The sequence below is a fragment of the Lethenteron reissneri genome, chromosome 31, assembly GCF_015708825.2.
Source record: "Lethenteron reissneri isolate LAM-NWPU_2019-01 chromosome 31, ASM1570882v1, whole genome shotgun sequence".
NCBI lineage: Eukaryota > Metazoa > Chordata > Hyperoartia > Petromyzontiformes > Petromyzontidae > Lethenteron > Lethenteron reissneri.
Genome location: NC_083809.1, coordinates 8,536,364 through 8,551,294, shown reverse-complemented (window position 1 = coordinate 8,551,294; position 14,931 = coordinate 8,536,364). Strand labels below are relative to the sequence as shown.

At 48.8% G+C, this 14,931-nt stretch overlaps 1 protein-coding gene across 1 annotated transcript in view; it reads right to left on the bottom strand.

Annotated features, from left to right (window-relative positions):
- Positions 1 to 14,931, bottom strand: part of LOC133349755 (inactive dipeptidyl peptidase 10-like) — a 541,620-nt gene that overhangs the window by 155,730 nt on the left and 370,959 nt on the right. Inside the window, exons 4-5 of the mRNA XM_061563474.1 lie at positions 6,569 to 6,663; positions 1,085 to 1,159 (exon numbers count right to left, since the gene is read on the bottom strand). Of these exons, the coding sequence (XP_061419458.1) occupies positions 1,085 to 1,159; positions 6,569 to 6,663 (170 nt within the window). The remainder of the gene's footprint in view (positions 1 to 1,084; positions 1,160 to 6,568; positions 6,664 to 14,931) is intronic.

Genomic DNA, 14,931 nt, shown 5'->3' with positions numbered 1-14,931 from the left:
GTGGTGTATGTGGTGGAGTGTGTGGTGGAGTGTGTGGTGGTATGTGTAGTGGAGTGTGCGGTGGAGTGTGGGGTGGTGTATGTGGTGGAGTGTGTGGTGGTGTGTGCGGTGGAGTGTGTGGTGGTATGTGTAGTGGAGTGTGCGGTGGAGTGTGGGGTGGTGTGTGCGGTGGAGTGTGGGGTGGTGTATGTGGTGGAGGGTGTGGTGGAGTGTGTGGTGGTATGTGTAGTGGAGTGTGCGGTGGAGTGTGGGGTGGTGTATGCGGTGGAGTGTGTGGTGGAGTGTGTGGTGGTGTGTGTAGTGGTGTGTGTGGTGGTGTGTGCAGTGGTGTGTGCGGTGGAGTGTGGGGTGGTGTGTGCGGTGGAGTGTGCGGTGGAGTGTGCGGTGGAGTGTGGGGTGGTGTATGTGGTGGAGTGTGTGGTGGTGTGTGTGGTGTTGTGTGTGGTGGTGTGTGTGGTAGAGTGTTGTGGTGTGTGTGGTGGAGTGTGTGGTGGAGTGTATGGTAGAGTGTGTGGTGGTGTGTGCGGTGGTGTGTGCGGTGGAGTGTGGGGTGGTGTGTGCGGTGGAGTGTGGGGTGGTGTATGTGGTGGAGTGTGTGGTGGTGTGTGTGGTGGTGTGTGTGGTGGAGTGTGTGGTGGTGTGTGTGGTGGAGTGTGCGGTGGTGTGTGTGGTGGTGTGTGTGGTGGAGTGTGTGGTGGTGTGTGCGGTGGAGTGTGGGGTGGTGTATGTGGTGGAGTGTGTGGTGGAGTGTGTGGTGGTATGTGTAGTGGAGTGTGCGGTGGAGTGTGGGGTGGTGTATGTGGTGGAGTGTGTGGTGGAGTGTGTGGTGGTATGTGTAGTGGAGTGTGTGGTGGAGTGTGGGGTGGTGTATGCGGTGGTGTGTGTGGTGGTGTGTGCAGTGGAGTGTGCGGTGGTGTGTGTGGTGGAGCGCGTGCGGTGGACGTGCGGTGGAGCGTGTGTGGTGGAGCACGTGCAGTGGTGTGTGCGGTGGTGTGTGTGGTGGAGTGTGTGTGGTGGAGCGCGTGTGGTGGAGCGTGCGGTGCGAGGTGGCTCGTGGGAGACACCGGCGGGAGGTTCCTCTCACCTGGACGGTGCTTTGCTCCAGGAGCACGAACTTGCGGTCGGGAGACACCTGGAACCTCGTCACCTTGCCGTTTTGCTGCCGGCACACGGGGGGGGGGGGGGCACACAGAGGGGGGGGGGGGGGGGACAACGACGTTAGAGGCCAGAACGCCAGACACAGGTCTGTCCGAAGCCACGGCGAGCGAAGTAATGAATGACAGAAGAGACTTTTCCCAGCAGACGCTGTTTCGCACCACTGTCATTTATTTTCTGCAAATGCTGCGAAGGTGAGCGGCCGTGGGCTTCAGGGTTCGAATGCCAAAAAACACAGCGGTGGCCCAACGCTGCCATCCCTGATCCTGTCATTCGGAAGGAGTGCTCGTGCCGATAGCGTCTGGCAATGCAGCTCGCATTTGATTGTTTAAACAAATGCTGCTGCTGCTGCTGCTGGACCAAGGTTGATCAGAAAATCCTACAGGCCAATGGATCCTAGACAGATTTATTTATGCATGGAGATAGAGAAGGGAGTTCTGCCGATGCGCGTGCGATTAATCGAGGCGATCAAGCAGGTAATGTTATTATTATAGTCTCTTCCAGCAGCCCAACTAGTGACGTCATTAAACACAGTATATTACTTTAGAGTTCATTCCTTTTGGCCTCATCTTTACCGTATCGCTTTATGTTGCATCTCGTTTGTCCTGTACTGTCCACTCCATTTCGCCTGAAATCAACATTTTATGAGGATGCAATTTTGCGGAAATTGTTAAATAATTCGTTCTTGAAAATATGGTTATGGTGCGTGCATCTTGGGCACAAAAATGATGCCATGGGAGTCATGTTATGAAACAAAACATCTCTTTGGTGACTCTCACAGAGCAGTGCATAACGACCCTGCACGTTTGAGTCTTTACCCCTTTAACGTTGCACAAACGTTGTGAAATTCCCTGCCATACCCTGGCTTGCCAGGAGAAGGCGGTACAGCAAAAAAATGTGGACTCCGCGTGTTCCGTCGGCATGGGATAGAGTATTTCCCCCTCGCACGCGTGGGTGTTCTCCGAGTGCTCCGGTTTCCTCCCACATGTAAACGCTCATGAAATTGCCGATAAAACCTGGATATATAGAGGACCGCCAGAGCTTGGGCAATTTTCTGTCACCAGCTCTCTGGTTTCCTCGTGCCTCAATGTTGTTCTATTTTCTCGGGAGTGAGCGAATACTCTGCGCGTCACAAGTTGAAATAACTTTTATCATTATTATTATTCACCAACCGACGGCTATATCAGATTCTCAAGTGGAAGAGTCTCTCTCAGTCTCGGCCCGGTCACCAGTGATGATTGCACCAACCACCCGGATTTAAATTGGGGCACACACCCCGGCTCCGAAAAGGTAAAATACGTGAGCTTGATTGTCACGCAGCACTTATATTGCGTGGTGATAAAGGCGGTGCTGTAAGGCTTGGAATTGAATGTTGCATTTTTTTTTTTGAAATGAAAAAAAAACTTATCAACGTTTTTTTTTAACAAAAGAATGTTGCTTTTCGTGTCGTCATCGTTCATGACCACAGAGACGACGACTACATTTGTGCCGAATATATTTTCATTATTTCTAGAACGTCAATAGAATATTACACCAGTCACGATTATTCATGAGGGGCGGCCGAAAAAGTGAGTTGTCGGGACAACGTGTAACTTATCATTTCGATATTTTGACAGTTGTTTTGGTGATAGCTTTGATGATATTATTGTAGTATAGTTGTATTCCCTGATTGCACGTAATTACGCGGAGCAATTTGTCATTCCGTGGCTGATCGCTGTCAAACGCCCCTAACAATGAAGGCAACTCATTTTAAAGCTCACTTAGCTACCCTTCTCTTCGTCCATTTCAGAAGCAAGACGTGCTTTGACATTTCCACTAATTGTTAATACGTTCATGTGAATAAGAAGTGATTTTCGTGTAAATTGGGATGCATGTTAAAAGGTTACGTGAAAACACACATTGTTTTGCGTGTGTGTCTATCTCAGTAATGGGACGTGTTGAGCCACCCTGAATGCATCAGGTGAGTGGTGTCAGCTCCTTCTCCGCCCATCATCGCTTTTCCTAAGTTCTTACACAACTCTGGCTCAATTCATGAACTCTCACCCGGCACACATTCAGCCGTGATGATGCTCGTTGCTGCTCCATCGGCATTTCATGCCCTTGGGCCCGTGCTCAGCAGCCGTGCTTACAACTGAACGTGAAGGTCACGGCGATGTTGATGGAAGAAGCCAAACAAGCAGGACGACGACCACGATGATGCTGATAATGGCGAGGCAACTTATGGAGGTTATTTCTGTATGTGCTGCCCCGACTTTAGACGTTCCTCCCATCTTCAAGCTCTTACAACCGTCGGCTCAATTCGGCAAATCCATTCACTCTCATCGACGCCACCGTCAAACGACGCTGTATCTTGCTGGCCTGCTTGGCAGTAGTTCGGGCCTTTGCTCAGCGACTGTTAATACCGAAAGCGGAAAACAAACACAAGAACAGAGAGAGAGAGCGATGGTCTGGGGGGGGGGGGGGCTTGCAGACACGGGGACACCAGCGGTGTAGGCTGCGGGCAGGAGCGGGCAGAGCGAAAGCGCTTTCTTCGCTTTTCAGTTTAACGGCGCGCCAAGACCGAACGGGTTCTCGCACTCTACCAGACCCCCCCCCCACCACCCCCGCTACACACACAGACGACGGAGTCACATATTTATATTATTATTTTTTAAAAACTCCCCGCGCGCGTTTCTTTTTTAATATGCTCCCTGTCTATTTATTTTTCCTTTCAGGCTGTCCAATTGCCACGGCTCTCCGGACCAATTCAAATGGGGGGGCGGGGTGGGGGTGGGGGGAGTGCTGGGGGATGGGGCTGGCTGGGGGGGATGTTGGGGGGGGGGGGGGTAGCGTGCCCGACGGTCCGGAGTGCATCGCAGTGGCGCAGCGCAGCGTGGCGCGAGCAGAATCCCTCTCGCAGTCCGGGCGCAGCGGCGGCGCTGAGATTTGAGCGGAACAATCGCTATCCAAACGGCGTGCGTATCAATCCGGCGTGGCGCTAAGCCATTGCTCATCCTATCTCACACGATCCATCACGGCCGAATCGATATAAACCTCCCGCCAACGTGCCTAATGCTGTGTTGCACGCGGGGGGAGGAAGAGGGCGACGGACGGAGAGAGGGACAGATACAGAGACACGGATGAATAGATGGATGGATTGATAGGGCGGAGGAGCAGTGGATAACCAGTGATTAGCGCGCTGCCCTGCGAGCTCGGCGACTTGAGTTCGAGTCTCGGGTGTGGATAGCATCAGTGGTGAGCGATGTGTGAAACCGGCCCCTGGGCACACGCATCACCGACCCGCACTAAACTGGCGTGGTGAAGTATGGTTCAACAACCCCCATGATCCACCCGGCATGAGGTAGGAAAGCATCCTGCTGATGATCTGATGGACATTCAGGTAGACGGATGAATGGATTGATGAACAAATTGTGGACTCGACCTGTTCAATCTGTATGGGATAGAGCGTTTCCCCCTCGCATGCCTGGGCTTTCTCCGGGTGCTCAAGTTTCCTCCCACATGTGCGCACCGATGAATTGCACGTACACACATCGACATATAGAGGACCGCAGAGCTGGGGCAATTATTGACTTCCCACTTGTCTGGGGTTCCTCCTCGCCGTTGTTGAGTCATTCTCTCTCTACGAGAGTGAGCGAATATACTGTGTAGTGCGTTACAAGTTGACATTATACAAACAACAATAAAATTATAATTACGAGGTGCATACAACTCAAATTCATCATTGTCAGCCGTGGTCTATGCGCCGCTTGACGAGGGCCCTTCCCCAAGCTATCGACATCTCTCATGGTGTCACGATGCAGGAAACAATCAGCGTCTGCACAGCGAGCCGATTTCATTGCTCCGTCTCACGCGAACGTCCTCTCGGGAGCGTTTCCCTCCTTTGGCCGCCACTCTGTGGTTAGTCTCGACCTTCCTGCCCAAGCCCCACTCACTTTTCTTATCGGTCGACACGGGGTGCGTGCGTTCTCAATTCCACGTGTTCCCCCCGTTCCCGACTCTCTGGGTAATCCCAAAGCGTGCATCCTCTCCACGTGACTTTGCAAAATTTTGAGCCGATCTAATCATCCGGCAATTGTTAACATGAAACAGAATACGCGGCCCATCAATGGTAACAAGTGAATGGCGAGTCACCACGGACTTGAGAGATAGACGGTTACATGTGTTAATGTTTAGCGGGTGGGCACAAGCCTTTTAGCGGATGTAAATACGCAGACAATGTGTGTCCTTCACATAACGTCAGCAGCATTGTGGCAAGGCGAGCAAACTGTAGGCCAGTTTCACCATCCATTGTTCTGGTCAATAGAGTCGGGCTTGAATCAACGCTGGCGAGCTGCTGATCTTACAAGGCAAGCCTACGTATTTCAACTATGGGAGGGGGTCACAGTTTGGCGCAAATCATATTGTGATATATTACTCAAAATAATCGTTGCGGGGAATATGAATAATAATAAAGAAGCAGACAATATTTATCCTTCACATGGTTTTCTCTCCATATTCAAACAAATAAAGAGTGCTTCTAGACACAACACATCAGACACACGGCACTTCTGCGCATTAAAACAATCCCGCAGAAAATGATGCACTTAACAGACGGCCGTGGCGGCTGATTGGACGTGCAGGAAATTATGTTGGGGGTTGTTTATTTTCGCGCGGAGAAAGACAGATGATATGTGAAGGAAGCGCGTCTCGTCCACTTATTCGCTTCGCGATTTACATTCTCCACAACGACGCTAATGACTGTCACTGCAGAAGCGACCATGGCCCTATCGGACTCTGTGGGCCTGTAGGGAGAGGAGGAACGCAAAGAAAAACACGCGGTGGAATACAGACATTCAATGTATTGTGTCATTTGTTTCGATTTGCCTCCCCGAATTTACCCCCCAAATTGTGCCCTCCGTGGTCATGTCACCAGACAAAGTGTCCATTGAGTTCTCTCATAGAGCAGGTGGAAGCCTGCACGTTAAAGAATGTCCCGCGGAAGCGGATGTCACAGGGCTACCTCTGAGATCCATTTGAGTGACCTCTGGCTCACCGTGGCGAAATGTTAACTCGCCACGGTTGCGAGATGTTACCTACCTCGCCTGGTATGCAGGAGGTCGTGGGTTCGATCCCGACTCTGACGTCTGTATATTTGAAGTTTGCACGTTCTCCCAGTGGTCGCGTGGATTCTTCTCCGCGTCCTCCGGTTTTACCTCCCCACGTTTATAAACGTGAGTTTGGAGTATTTGGCCGCTATACATTGCCACGTGATAAGCCAATTCGTTGAGCTACCAATTGTGGCCAAGTTGCTTGTGAAAAAGAGCTCTAGAGCTTAGTGGGGCCTTACTTGGTAAAGTCAAAAAAAGTTTCGTTTAAGTTTAAGGTAGTTAGCGTGGGGGCCCCTTGGTTATGTTGAGACGCGGGCGTCACTCACAAGCACGGAGGCGTCGGCGAGCAACGAGCTGCTGTTGGCTCCGGGCACCTGGATGACGAGGTGGCCTTGAGCCGTTCTGTACACGAGTTCCTTGTCTGGGGGGGGAGGCAGGAGAGACAGAGAGCGGCATCAGAACCCCCACTCACGCACAGTCCGCTTCGCTCTCTCCATCTGCTAACGCACACGTAAAACAAACGAAATGCGTAAATTGAGTCTCGTTCACAGTTGTATTTGAATCGCGCCATCGGCGTGAAAATCACGACAGGGACACGTGCCCAATCAGATATCTTGCATAATGCAGTGCGACACGCCGCGTTCGAGAGCAGCCCCTGGAAGGTGTCGTCACGGAAGTGCTGCAGGGGATCTCTTCCGTTGTCTCTTATCCACAAGGAGGGGCACTGAATCTACGACTCACGCTACCCGGGCATAGGGGTGTTTGCCACTTGGAAATCAAAACGGATATTGGTTTGGTCAGCTTGGAACGCGACGGTTTAAATAAGAAAATGTATTTTATATTGCGTTGAGTGTCATTCCAGAACCATGATGATGCATCAAATCACATGGGGGTGTGTGGGAGAGGGGGGTTATGTCTGTAAACACTCATTGCATATCGACATCCAATATGTTTCTATACACTTTACCTGTTAAGAGTCTGGATCATTGAAATGCATTAGATACACAAACCTCGTAGTTTTGCACATGGACCAGCCTGTAATTCGCAAGTCCAACCGACCACACCCTTCTCAATCGCGCACTTTTTGCATTTGCAAGCGGCACACGTTGATTGCCGCAGGATATAACAATGCACCCATTGTCAGCGCAGCGCGAGGCTTTTTATAAAGCTGCGGTGGTGACATGTCAGTGCGTCCGCATGCAGTTCCATTTATAAACCTCACACAACAAACCTTCGACTATTCATTAAAATGGGTCCCCCATCTCCCATCTGCTCGCAACGGGGTTCCTGGCGTTCGCGTGAATTAGATGACGTTCGCCTGGTTTGTTTTGTAATTGTCTTTAGGCGTGTTAAGTCTCCTCCATAAATTCAGGGGTATTGAACGCGGCGAACAAAAAACCCTACCAAATATATAAATATATACTGATTTACAACTCTCTGTCTGCAGAGGCACCAGCTGCAGTGCTAGTGCTGGCGTCAGAGCGGCTGGGGGATTGGGGAGGGGGATGGGGTAGTGAATTTTCATTTGGGCAGTCCCTAAGGCAATGCTTTAGAACGGCGACTTGTTATTGGCCTGGGGAGGAATGTGTTGAGCTCCCTTTGCGTTTATGTTGGTACTCTGTGGGGGAGGTGGTTTGAAGCGGTCAAGGAGACTCCTGAAACGTGAAGCCGAGGTGGTGAGGCTGAGCGTCCCATATTTTCAATTCTGTTTAAATTCTATTCCAAATGAATGTAAATTTAAATACAACTTCAGAATTTTTTGTTATATTATTTACGTTTTATTTTTGTTAAATACATGTATATATTTAGCTTTTTTTGTTTAAATGTAAAAGCATTTATTTTCTCAATGTGACGTGAAAATAAACAGGATTTGACCCATATATATAATTGGCAAGGCCGTAGCCAAAGAGTCAACATTGGGGGGGACGAAATCTTCCAGGGGGTCTGGGGTCCCCCCCCCCCAGAAAAATAATAATTTAAATTTGAAAACGAATTTCCTGCCATTTCCTGGCTAAAATATAAAAAAAATTCACTAACACATAGGATTGACTTTTTATGTATTTTTTACAATAATGTCTAAGAGTGTATTGCATTACATTGCTCTGCTTTTTCTTTTTTTACCTTTTCTTGTTTCATTGTATGTAATGGCAGAGATTAGGGATGAATAAAGTACAACCATAACCACAATCATATAAACAGAAATCTATTTTATAGCAATATATTGGGGGGGAAATTTTGAGCATATTTGAATATTGTGGGTGATGTGTCCCCCCAATATGTATTATAATTACGGCCTTGATAATTGGTGTACAGCGTTGTGGGATGCAATAAGCATGAATGACGCTATATGAAACGAAATTGCTATTATATAATTTAATTGCATTTTTTTAAAGGACTTTTTAATTTAGGTTGGGTACCACCGCAATGGCCCCAATGAGCCACTGCCACCACTGGCGCCTCGCTGGCCCTCTCTCTCTCTCTCCCTCTCCCTCCTCTCTCTCCCTTCTCTCTCTTTTTTTTACGATCAGTGGAAACAAGAAGATGTTCGGTGTATTCGGCACTTTGCTTCGTTCATCATTTCGTATTTTTTTTTTAAACTTAGCTTTATGTAAAACCCCCACTCTATCGCTCACTCTCTCGCTCACTCTCTCGGTCACTCTCTCGCTCACTCTCTCGCTCGCTCTCTCTCTCTCGCTCTCTCTCGTTCTGCACGCAGCCCTTCCCGCAGTCCGACGGCCTCCGACGGGTAGCTCATATCTCTCTCTCTCACTCCCGGCCACCCCACGTCAGTCCGTCACGCTGGACATCTCGCTCCATCTTCGTGCCTGCCCGCCCGTTCCGTCATCGCGCACGATGCTCAGTGGGGGGGGGAGGGGGCGACTGACCGCCTGCCTCTCTTAATCTCACGTCCTACTTCAATCCTCGCCCCCCAGCGCAGGGTTCATGCCGCATTTCTCTCCACCATAATTCAGCCCCCACCCCCCCCCAACTTACAACGCTTTCGTCAACGCACTGCTACATGAAAGCCCCCCCCCTCCCGTCCCCGCGGCGTCGTGTCGGTCATACTTCACCAAGCTGCCCGCAGCGCAGGTTGACGAAGAGGTGGGTTGAGCTATCACTCGCCTGCTGCTGTTAGCCGTGGCCGGGAAGCGAACTCAGGTGGCCGGGGTTCAATGTACCATAAGCGCCGTACAATACATTTACTTGTAATGCTCTTATAACTGCTCATGTTTTGGCCCTTAAATGTGTATCGTATGCGTTACTTATTTATGCATTCATACGTTTTACGCGCGTAAATTATTTTCTAATGCGCTTATGTTTGTAATGTATTATATTTTAATGGGCATGCGGTTTAAGTATGCATTATATATGAAATGTCATCAATTATTGATTGGCCACATGCTCGGCTATGCCCTCACTCATTTGCTCATTTTATCCGAGAGCGGTCGTAATATCCGTGCGGCTATCAGTTGAGATCCACCCATCGTGAAATCCACACGAGCATGCATTCATTCATATATCTACCCAGGCATCCATCCCGTCGATGCATATATTCTGTTTCACAATCATCAATCACACACCCCACGCGTCTGTTGCAATGTTCATCAATCCATCCTTACGCCAGCGCACACATTCATCCATTGGCGTTTTGTGCCCTCGTCCATCACTTACAGAAGCATATATCAATCCATCCATCCACACGCAAACCCGCATGCCCACACATTCATCTATAAATAGCAAACATAATATTATTTACATAACTGGGTAGATCTCACTAACTTCGCTAAACACACACGTGGGGTTTCTCCGGGTGCTCCGTGTTTCCTCCCACATGTAACCAACCATTAATTGGCTAAAATAACACGAATATATATAGAGGACCGCAGAGCTTTGAGTGGAATTTGGCGTCAGCTCACCACGTGGCTGCTTCTGCCTTCCAGCTCCACTGTGGTTCCTACCCCTGCGCCTCGAAGTTGCTGTCTCTCTCTCTCGCTCTCTGAGAGCGATGAGTGACTATTGTACAGTGGAGGCGCGTTACAAGTTGGCACTATCCTTATGATAACTTAGGCTTTAAATTTCGATTTAAAGCTTTCGTGACTGCAGGGATTCATCTTCTTGGTTCTTTCGGTAAAGTCACGTAGAATGGAAATAATAAAAAAATAAAAAATAAAACATAATAAAATAATTCTCACGACATTTAGGCCACAACGCAAACAGCCGTTGTGGCCGAAACGTCGGGAGAATTATTGTATTATGTTTAATTTTTATTATTTTTTTATTTCCATTCTACGTGACTTTACCGAAAGAACCAAGAAAAACTTAGGCTTAATTTCAGGAGGATCGGTGTAGGTATGCAAAGTGCGTGGGTATTAGTGTCGTTGAGTGTGTGGGTATCAGGGCAGGTACGTGCTGTGAGAGGCTTGTGTGTCCCAAAAGAGCCCGAGAGGCATGCCGGTGGGAGTTTCGGGCTCCTGGCAGGTTTACACGTGCCGGATTAGTTTCGGGAGATGGGCCAGACGAGAGCCAGTACACTGGCACCTCCAGGTTGGTGGTTGGGCTTAGCGCTAACAACGCCACCCCGTAAAAAAAAATACTCAATGTGACAGAAACTACAACTCAACGATGTGACGTGTGTGTGGGTATCAGGGTAGGTGTGTGAGTGTGTGAATATTGGTGTCGATTTAACACCTAGGCTTTCGCGACCAATATCATACATAATACATGGTTTTTTTGGGGGGGGAGGGTTAAATACTCCTAAATACAACTGTCTAAAGGGGCAGAACACGCGTGCCAACAAGGACACTCAATTGATTTTGATATTGTTGAAGTTCTGTGCAAAAACTAGCTACTACTGGCCAAGACGAATTCGATAATCTATCGAAATTGAGAAAAATAAAAATAGTTGTAACCGCTCGGATAGCTACAGACTTCGTGCTGCATGGAAACGAATAATCAGTATATATTGTTTAAATGCATGCCTATACAGGTCACCATACTCCAATAGGGATTACCGTTGTAACGGCTATTTTAGTGCACACAATCGACAGGAAGTACAAGAACAATGGACTCCCATAATACGCATGCATAATGTACGTTTATTACCATGTCAATATGCAATCATTAATCATTACATCAACGCCTCTATTTAAGGGACGAAGCAGGTGGACTTCTCCACAAATCTGGCTGTCGCCTGATGAAGCTAGTTGTACTTACTGGCCAAGCGTCGTACTCAGATTGTAAATGTTGTGGCTTGGCTCTCCAACACACCGGTGTTGCTGACGAATTGGCCACGTTCTGTTTACGTGACAAACCTTACTAACTGGCTGTGTGGCGGGTTAACGACACATTTATTTATTTACGCGATATAAGCCCCCCCCCAAAACAACCTGTATGATGATTGGTGTAGACGTATGTGTACATTAAAGTGGGTGTCCGTGGGTACTAGTGTAGGGGCGTGCGTGCACGTGCGTGAGTGAGTGGGTCGGCGGTGGTGGCGGTCTCTGAGCACGAGCTGATTTCGCACTTTTCTAACCGGCGCTGGAAGAAAAAAATATGTTTAACCTTGCACTCTCGTTCGATGCGGCTGATGCTCTCATCATATCCCCCCAGCCGCCCACCAGGCCCCCACCTGAGTGGCGTGACCCTGATCAGGAATCTGACTCGCTTGACGACACACGGGCCGCTCAAGTAACGCCGCTTAGCAATGCTGCCGAGGCCCGCGTTTATTGGACGCGCACGCTGGGGGTTACCAAAACCCCCGACCGCCGTTGTCCCAGAGCTCCTCCCGCAATTGGGGGTGGGATTTTCGAACCGCGTTCGTCCAAAAAAAAGCGATTTTTTTTTGTTTTGTCTTGTGACGATCGGTAAAAACAAAAGTCCGTTCTGTGTTTGTAGACTTCAGTTTGATCATCCAATTCGGCTTCGTTCGTGTCCATTTTTAAATCGAGGTCCCATCCGCGTGTGCCAGTCCCCGCTATGCGCTGTTAGTGGAGAACACCACTAGATTGAAAACGAATGTCTTTAGAACTGATTTTTTGTGTTTAGTTTGCTGTCCTTCCTTGAGTGGGTATCATCGTGGACGTGTAGAATCACACGCAAGTTTATGCAATTGTGTAGAGGGCCCTCGGGTTTGTTCGTATCTCTGAAAGTTCATAAGTCTAATATTCGTAAGTAGAGGTATACATGTATACCTGAGTCCAGTCCATCACCAAATGCACCGCGCTATGGAACGACGCTGCTTGATAGTCACAACTGGCTCAGACTCGAGGATGGATCCCAAAGCAACTGGTTTTGAAGGGGTCATGAGGCCGAGTCAACCCCACCCTCCCCCAACCAGGGTTTGAACTCGCAACCTTCCAATCGCAAGCCGCTCGCTCGACCGATGAGTCACCTGGCCAGATAGACCTCAGGGAGGGCACCTTTTTGCTGGCTCCTTGCCGTAGCGGTGTGCGTTGGATGCCAGTCAAGCAAACATTTTTCAAGTCTGACCGCTGGCATTTCCGCCAATTTAATTAAAGAGTGCGCGCAAAGAAGCACAGCGAGACTCGTAATTACATCGGAGAGACAGACATAGGGACACGTGGATTAGACGCGGCGACGCTTCTGGCCACCGTCACGATCTCGAGAGTAATGTTCGCTTACAGGTAGCAGTCCTCCCGTAATTGCAAGGCGTTATGCCTGCAAGGGGTTGCTGTGACACGGAAACACGCTCATGTACGCCCACGCCGTCTATCTATATCGACGTGACGCGGCACGATGTACACATCCGTGTGAGGTGTGCGCACGCGTTATTCGTGTACACAGCCGTAGTGGGGTGTCCCTATCGGCACGGACTCGAGTCTAATGGAATCTCCTAAGCTTAATTTTTTTGTGGGAACTCATCTCTTCACCGAGAGTTCCCTAATTTAAATACCAGACGCAATGTTCCAGTTGCCACAAAGGGCTGCGTGAGCAGTTTGCTTCAGAAGTGGGACCCAGATACATTTTTGTTTCAAGACTAAAACTAAATTGGATCACGTGGAATGATCAGATTGGCCGTGCAAGCTTTTCAATGCGACGTGAAAGCAAGGGCGAGCGATAATATAACCCGGCAGGCACGTGGTGATTAGTGCCCCTCGACATTCGATGAATTTGTCTTGATTTAAAAATGACCATTTGATCGAAGAGTCGATTGGGTTTGACCCTGTACACCCACGAGTGAAACCAATGAAACTGCACACCAATCTTTACGGCCCTTCTCGAACATCATTAGAACCTGCTACCCAAGTCGACATCATCATCATCACCATCACGTGTATGAGATGTGGCCCCTTGTGTGATAGCCCCCGAACATGCACTTATCGCATTGGAGAACTCCGCTTTTCTGTGGTCATGTCGGGGACCAATATTGTGGATCCGATTACTCGTGATGTTATCCGCAAATTGCTTCCGCTTATCAACGGGAAAATAATCTTGGACAATTACGGATAATAGGAGTTTTTTTAATGGACTCCACAGTTCCCACGGACATTTCGTGTCACGGGTGATAGGATCACGGATAAAAGGAGTTCTAGACATACATAATTATTGCATGGACTCTAGCCAATTAAAAAAAATCATTGGTAGCATCCATAACTCACTCACTTTGAGTGATATCCTCTGCAACATCCTAAGAGTGAGCTTTCCCGTCAAAGAGCATGAAGGCTCAGTTAGGATTTCCTCGTTATCCTCGTTGCAACCATGATCAACCCACTGCTGGATTAAATCCTTCCAAAGACCATCCGATGAACTTCGGAATAGAGTATAACTTCTTCTTGTTTCTTTCGGTAAAGTCACGTAGAAGGGAAGTAATAAAATAATAAAAATAAAACATAATAAAACAATTCTCACGACGTTTCGAAACGTCGTGAGAATTGTTTTATTATGTTTTATTTTTATTATTTTATTACTTCCCTTCTACGTGACTTTACCGAAAGAAACAAGAAGATGAATCCCTGCAGTCACGAAAGCTTTAAATCGAAAGAGTATAACTTAATAAAGAAAGTAGAAAATCGGGGCTCGAGATAAACGAGCCAAATAAATGGGCTGTCCTTGGTAAACACAAATATTTAATTGTGCCGTGCAGAGGCTTTTTCGTTTTCCTTGCGTCCGGCAACATCGCGCTGGGCAAGTGGCCAGGCGTGTCGCGGTGAATCACAGCGCGACTTCATCCCAACACCGGGCGGCACATGCTTTTGGTGCACTTAATGTGGCTCATCTGTTTCCTCCCACCCGGCCATGCAAAGCGGGTCAAGGAGCCACAAATAAAAAAAAAAACATCAACGGAAAAAACCCGCAAACACTCTGGGGAGGGGAGGTGGGAAGACTTTGTTTAAAAATAATACGCTGCGAATTTAATAAATGCTTGACCTGTTGAGAACCCGGTGAAAAATGTCTCTATCTTTTTTTCGAGAGTGTGTGTGTGTGGGGGGGGGGGCATTATAAACGGCCGCCGGAGAGCGAGAGAGCCGCCCCCCCCCCCACCCACCTTCTCCACCGCTCGCATTATGACAAATCCCCGCGATGTAATGCTCCGGCGATATTTCAAACGGCATTACGGCGCGAGGGATCGGATCGCGGACGCCCTCCGGCCCGGCCCTCTTCCCTCCGCGCGCCATCGCATCCTGGGCGCAGGAATAACAATTAGCGGCGATGATGCACTGCTCCACGT